The sequence below is a fragment of the Lactuca sativa genome, chromosome 2, assembly GCF_002870075.4.
Source record: "Lactuca sativa cultivar Salinas chromosome 2, Lsat_Salinas_v11, whole genome shotgun sequence".
Taxonomy (NCBI): domain Eukaryota; kingdom Viridiplantae; phylum Streptophyta; class Magnoliopsida; order Asterales; family Asteraceae; genus Lactuca; species Lactuca sativa.
The window spans coordinates 62,903,467-62,910,908 of NC_056624.2; the positions used below are offsets into that span (position 1 = coordinate 62,903,467).

Below are 7,442 nucleotides of genomic sequence, written 5' to 3' on the forward strand. Positions count from 1 at the left end.
ACTTCTACATTATCGTCCTCCCAAAAATTATGTTGTATGGCGAGTATGCATTAATGATGACATACTTTACATTAAATACTTCGAAACTGATATTTCGGACATAAATAGAAAGATTTCTTTTTGAAAAAAAAAAACAAAAATGAACTCAAAATTTTGTAGATCAAATCCAAAATTGAACATTCAGAGTAATCGGTTATTCTTCAAAAACTGAAATAGAAAGTAATAAAAAAAGTTATAGTAGTTAGTTTACTCAATTTTGTTATAAAATTTAAACAACATTAAAATTAACTTGAAACAAACATAAACTATCTTGAAAAAAACAAATGTTTTAACACTATTGGGTAAATAATCCCAAACAGTTCTAAATTGTAATAACGTAAACGAAAATAGATATAAAAAACACATATGCTTGGAAACGCCGTTAAAAAAAATAATAAATAAATAAATAACATTTTTTAAACTTGTAAACGATCTCGGACAAAACTTGCAACAAAAAGATCCTGGAAGTGGAACACAAACCTCAAAACATAGGTTTGGTATAATCGCTTTTCCCCTTCATCGCGCATCTAACCCTGGATCTGTTGACTTTTAAGGAAGTTGGACTTCATTTGTTTTGATCGGTCATCCTCGCTTAGGTTCTTTCAGGTGATTTATGATGTCTTACGATTGTTAGATAATTTATATATCGTTTTTTCAGTGTTCGGATTATCTTGGTTTGTTTGAATTTGGTGTTTTAGGTTCATGCAATTCTAATTATAACAAGCATCTCTGTAATTATAATTTTCTTTTTAAGTTCATCGGCAACATGTTTACCATGTGGCTGATGCCGTTTGTTGACCTAACCTTCCTCTGTTAATAATAACATTCATCTCTTGTAGAACTCTTGTAGATAATTTATATGCTCTGAACATTTTGTATTTGTTTTCATTTGCGGATCCTGTTTATAAGTTAATTCTTGCATTTCTTCACTTTTTCTGTTTACAAGTCTTGTATATGATTACCAAGAATGTTTATTTTGTCTTTTGCAGGTGTAGGAATGACTATGACATACATATTGACTAGAAACGAGGATGATGATGATAATGCATCTAGCAGTGAGACTATCGAGACTGATGATGTGGGACCTTGGTCGTACCTTAACCATGATGTGCTTTTATTAGTTATGATGCAACTGGGGGTCATCGATTTTGTTGCTTTTAGTGGTGTCTGCAAGTCATGGAGATCAGTAGCACTCAGTAATTGGAAAACATTTATGGAATCCAAACCACCAATGCTGGCGTTGATCCCTCCAAATGGTCATGATGATAGGCAATGTTGGCTAGTGGATTCTAAAGGAAAAGAGTTCAGAACCATAATTCCCCATTCTGGTGGCTGGGGATCCGTTGGATTAAGTTGTGGTTACATGATCTTGTTGAGGTGGGAAACGTACGACTTCTGGCTTGTGAATCCAATCACTAGGCATGAACTTCATTTCCCTCCTGCTCCTTGTGTGTCTGATTTTATATCAAAAATCACTTCTGTCCTTTTCTTTTCACCTTCAATCTCTAGATTGGTGTTTGTTATCTTAGCCAGTAATCAAATATGGTTTTCTATAGAGAATGAGGGAGCATGGAATCGTGTTTCCTCCACTTTCGACTTTACTTTTAAGGATTTACATGTTTTCAAGGGGAGGATATATAGTGTAAGTAATAAAGGTCATTTTTGCGAACTCACACTCCAGCCTGAGCCCAAACTGACTTTACTGGAAACCAAGAGTCTTCTTGATGAGGATGTATCTTTCCAGGAGCTTGTAAGTTGGGGTGAAAACATTTATGTGAGGGAAAACTTGAAGGCTTATAAATTAGATTTTGGTGAAATGGAATGGGTGCCTTTTCAATATACAGGAGACGAACATGCTTTTGCTTTCTTTATTAGCCACTTGAGTCATAGTGCTGCTGCTAAACCAGAGTCGTGGGGATCTGAGCCTGGGAGATGTTTTATTAATGAAGGAGGTGGAAAGGCAAGGTTCTTTATTGCAGTTGAATGGTATTTTCCCCATGAATGTTTGAATGTTAATCTCTTACAAGATGCATGACCTTTAACCACTCTTACTTTTGTGTATATTTTCACAGCTATCATTTTCTATTTGTTTTTCTTTTATGTGATGTGGTGTCCTTTACTTTGACGTGTGTTGCTAGTACTGCTTTAATGCTTTAATTATCAGTTTATGGTTTTATCTTATAACCTTTTTTATTGTTGAGATGATCGAGCCGTTTTTTTGGATGTGTTAGTATAGTCATTTCTTGTAATACCTGCTGAAAATCCAACAGATTATTAATATACCATTGTTGAACGCCACCACTGCTCATCACTAGAATTTCTTCTTTGCTTTTGTCGACTGGTTATACATACATTATAAGAGAATCTGAAGTTAAGTGTAAAAGCAGGTACTTTATTTGGCGTTTAAATCCAATTTGCTGTCTTATTTGATAATGTATATTTATCAATTAACAAATAAGTATCAATACTTTAATTCATTGTATTACATTTTCATCCTTTTTTCTTTTCTTATTAAATTGTATTTTGAAAATATACCTAACTAGGGAGTGCACCCATTGAGATTAAATGGAAAAATGAAGAAGGATAAAATTTCATGCTATAAGAGAAAGAAAATATATGAAAGTAGAATGGTATAAAACACAACCAAATGAAAGTATATTACCACTTTTTACCAATTACGGTTAACGGTACACCTTAAACAGTAGACACGTGTGGTGGTTAATATAAAGCATCTGATAGAGCGATAGTATCCTGATCAAATTTAACTATTACTATATATTTAATTTCTACAACCAAAGAGATTATGTATCATTCATTAATATCAACTTACAATTGGAATTAAGACCGAAACTTAAATGCTAAAATTGGATAGATTTTCCAAAGCAAAATGCCTTAAAACGGAAGTACAACACGGTAATTAAAAAACAATTAAATAAGTATGTTGTAATATACAAATATATAAATGTAAATTGCTATTTACTGCTATAATACGCAAAATATGAAAGTATTTCATTATGTTGCATTTAACCCTCAATAACCTTTTTGTTCAAACATGTTTCTTCAAAATCTCAATTGCAAAAAAATAGAAATGTATTTAGCCAATTTATTTAGAGTTACTATTGAATTTGAAAAAGAAACTTTTCAAAATGTCTTTAAATTGCAACCAAACACCATTTATTTTTTAAAAGTGTAACAGCTCTTTTTTTTTTGTTTGGTTTTTTTTTTTTTTTTTTTTTTTTTTTTTTTTTTTTTGTATATTTACATGTTATCTTATGTTATCTCATATTGAACAAGTCACCAATCTTATCAATTTTACACTTTTAGTTCAAATTTAAAATTTTGTTACTAAATTGGTCCAAACATTAAATTTAGACAAAACTGCAAGAATTGTCTCTATGGTATGTTGAAAATTGTCACTTTGGTCCAAACAGCCAGTGGTCCGAAAGTTTGATTTTGTTATGAGTTTGGTAAAAAAAATTCAAAACTTATTATAAAGACAAATTTGCCCATGGTATGTTCTCTTTTCCCTTTTTTAATTGCTTTGTCATTTTTCTAACTAAAAAGAAAAGAAAAAAAAAAAAAAACCCACCCACCACTACCCCACACCTTATGCCCTCTTCCACTTAGTCACTTTACTTCACCGGAGCAAGTTGTCGAAGATATGGTAACACCACCGAAGCAGTCATTGGACCACCATTGGAACGTTTATTAGTTATTCTAATATAAATAAAAGAAAATGAAAATATCATGGGGGTAAACTCGTCATTTTAAAAATATTCAAAACAAATTTGACCAAACTCGCAACAAAATCAAAATTTTGGATCACTGTTGCTAGTCCAAACATATATGGACCAATGTGACAATTTTCGACACACCATAAGGACTATTCTTGTAGTTTTATGTAAATTTTATTACGAATTCAACCCAAATTTGGTTTAATTTTTATACAACTTTTTTAGAAAATTTTGCAACCTTTTGTAATATTTTTTCACTTATATTTTATTGGTTTTTTAATACAATGCTTTAAACTTGGGTTATAATTCTATAAACTTTTTTACACTTTCATACAATTGTTTTTAAACAAAGTATTTTATAAATGTTTAAAACTTTTCTTACATACTTTTACTTATTTTGTTTATATTTTCATACAACTTTTTTTATAACTCTCATACAAACATTTCTGAACTTTTTTTAGAACATTTTTAGAACGCATCATATATTTTTAATAACTTTTTAATGCTTTTTGCAATATTTAAAAATACTTTCGTTAAAGATAAATCATATGAAAGTATAAAAAAAGTTTACTGAAAGGTAAAAAAACTTTTAAACAATGTATTACAAAAAACTGTAAATAAAAAAAGTTTAAAAACTTCTAGTTACAAGGTGTAACAACCCAATTTTACAAAGAAAAATTTTCATTTTTAATTAATAAACACACTTGCATAAACCATGAAATTCCAACGTAATTGTTTTCAAATCCACTTTCATTACAACTTGTTTAAATTATCAGAGCGTCCCAAAACATGTTAGTGAAAGAGAGATATAGTGCACGCTGCGTCATCACGTCTTGCCCTTGCCCTTGGGCTCAGAGGTACCTAAAACAAATCCACAAACGATAAGCTTGGAAGCTTAGTGATTTTCTCAGAGCATACCCACACACAAACACGTACAACAAGTCATAATAGCTAATCAGCTACACAGAACAACATAAGCCATGGATACCAACACATAAGGAAGCCTTGGAAACCACAGGGTGTAACACCCAAGATTGTGAAAGCCAAGAAAGTAAGGAAACCCTAAAATTAAGGGGGACTCGGCGAGTCCAAGGAGGAACTCGACGAGTCCGAGCGGGATCCGAGTCGAGGAGTAAGTGACCAACTCGGCGAGTCGGCCTAGGCGACTCGGCGAGTAGGGTCTGTGTGAGGAAAACCCTAAATCCGGGGCTTGGAGCCTATTTAAACGTCTCATTCTTCTTCCTAGGGCTCCTTTACTGCCTCTCCAACCCAGAATACGAACCTTACACCGTCATTGTTGCTTATTCAAGCTCTTTGCCATTTTGTGGGTGATTTGAAGGAAGAAGGAGGGAAGGAATCATTGAGGCTTCAAGGAACTGAAGCAAATCCGAAGTTTGGGGAACATTTCTGAGCATTTGAAGGTATTAAGTCGTTCCTCTCCTTTAGATCTTCTTTGGTTATGAGTCTTGGGGCTTTTAAGCCATGTCTAAGATCAATCTCGAACTTGAGGTCCAGATCTGAGGTTGCTACCTCAGATCCATGCTTGTTTTGGTTTATAATCCCGTAAAGTATCAGCCATTGAGTGGATTTTGGAGCCCCTTGGCCATAAACCCTAGTTTATGGTGCATTTTGCCTAGATCTCCATTTCTACACGTAAAGTTTGCAACTTTACGTGGGGGATAGGCTTGGGAAGGGTAGATCTACAGTTTGGAGTCCATGCATGACTCGAAAGTCCTCTGCATGTATGTAGATCTGGATGGACTCGGCGAGTCCTTCGAGTGGACTCGACGAGTGGCTTGAAGATGAGGAGGAACTCGACGAGTGGGATGAAAAGCTCGTCGAGTCGGATGAAGATGGGCATGAACTCGGCGAGTTGGATGAACAATTCGGAGAGTTGGATGAAGATTGCTTTGTGCTCGGCGAGTCTGTTCTTAGACTTGGCGAGTCAGGTCGCGTAGTCCCAAACCCTTCGAGTTAAGACTCGAGTCAGCGAGTCGAGCAAGGACTCGGTGAGTTGGTCAGGACAGGATTCAGGAATCTGTAGACTCGGCGAGTCAACTCGCGATTGGAAGGACTTTGAGCATAAGAACTCAGCGAGTCAGTAAGTGGACTCGGCGAGTAGGGTTGACCTGGAAGGTTGACTTTGACCAGGACTTTGAATTTGGCAAGGGTTGACTTGGTTGACCTTTGAAGGTTAGTTAGACTAAGTAATGTGTCGATATTGGTAGCTCAGGGAGCTAGTGGAGCAGCAGTTCGGAGTCAGTGGACGGGTAGCTGTCAAAGGGATTAGCAGCAGCAGTTCAGCAGTATCAGGTGAGTTTCCTTTTGTATGAATGGGTCTACGGCCATAATGTCGGCCCATGTAGTTATGAGTAGAAGACCCGGGGGTTAGCCCTAGGCACAGTATGCTAGTATGGTGTTCGGACGAGGTCCAATGATATAGGGCGGGTGCCCAAGGAGTGGTTTATGTGATAGTTTATACTTGTTGTCTGTGTGAACTTGTATGTGCCTGGTAGGGAGGTGAGTGGGGGCGAGGTCTCGTATCTCACCAATAGCAGAGTGTGGATGGTGTTCCACATCTCAGTAGCAGCAGTCCAGGGGCGAGGCCCAAGTTAGGAAAGGAGTGAGGACGGGCGTGGCCCGTATCTCACTATCATCAAGAGTATGGACGAGGTTCCATGACTCATCAGTAGCAGGACACGGGCGGGGCCCGGAGGTAGGCGAGGCCTTAGAGCAAGAGCTGTTAGCATACGTTTAGCTTATGTGATGTTATGTGATATGTGTATGTGTTGTTATATGTTAGTGGGCGGGGCCCTGTGACAGGCGAGGCCTAAGTGAAACAGATCTGTATCCGAGCGGGGCTCGAAGCCAGGCGGGGCCTGGAGCGGCGGGGCCGTTGTAGCGGGCGAGGCCCGAAGTAGGGCACGAGGCCCCGGATAGTGGACGTGGCCCAATATGTGCAGTATGTGGTTATGCATGGTATGTGGTAAGGTGGGGAACTCACTAAGCTTCGTGTTTACAATTTTCAGTTTTGTTTCCGGGTACTTCCGGTAGTGGAGGGAGGAGCTCGGGGTGATCGCATGGCACACACCATAGATTAGTCAGCCTGGGAATGTTTACTTTGATAACGACATGTGTTTTGAAAACTTATACTCAGATTATGTTTTGGAATGATGTCTTTGCTTAAAGTAATGTTTTATTAAAAGAAATTTTTGGTCTTGAATTATGGGATGTTACAAGTTGGTATCAGAGCCTTGGTTTGAGGGATTCGGGCATACTCTCGGGTGTGCCTGAACTCAAACTGAGGGTTCGGATAAACAGTTTTCATAGATGAAAAGACAGTTTTGTAAAAAGAATTTTTAGAACGAAAAACAGTTTTAGAAAAGCACAAGGAATTCAGAAAGAAAAGAACTTTGAAAAGAGAAAAGAGGTGTGGTGCATGAAATCAACCGAGCTCAAGTAAGTACCCCAAAATACCCATACAAGTTTATGTTATGATTATCAGTTGATAGAACAGCATGCTAGAATAACACTAAGGATCTAGGGATGATGCCTTATGTGCCTATTATTTGTGCTTTTGAGCTGCATAGTAGTGCTGAGTAGACAGTAGTAGGATAGCCTGTTTAGCTTATGCCCGAGTTATGAGTTTGTCTTGCATGTTAGTTCAGA

General features: G+C 36.8%; 1 protein-coding gene across 1 annotated transcript; it reads left to right on the forward strand.

The window, feature by feature from the left end:
* Nucleotides 1-485: 485 nt before the first annotated feature.
* On the forward strand, nt 486-2,223 carry LOC111897490 (uncharacterized). The gene is made up of 2 exons (XM_023893450.2): nt 486-645; nt 1,029-2,223. Exon 2 carries the CDS (start codon nt 1,037-1,039, stop codon nt 2,072-2,074), a length of 1,038 nt encoding a protein of 345 aa, XP_023749218.1. The 5' UTR covers nt 486-645; nt 1,029-1,036; the 3' UTR covers nt 2,075-2,223.
* The last annotated feature ends 5,219 nt before the right edge of the window (nt 2,224-7,442 follow it).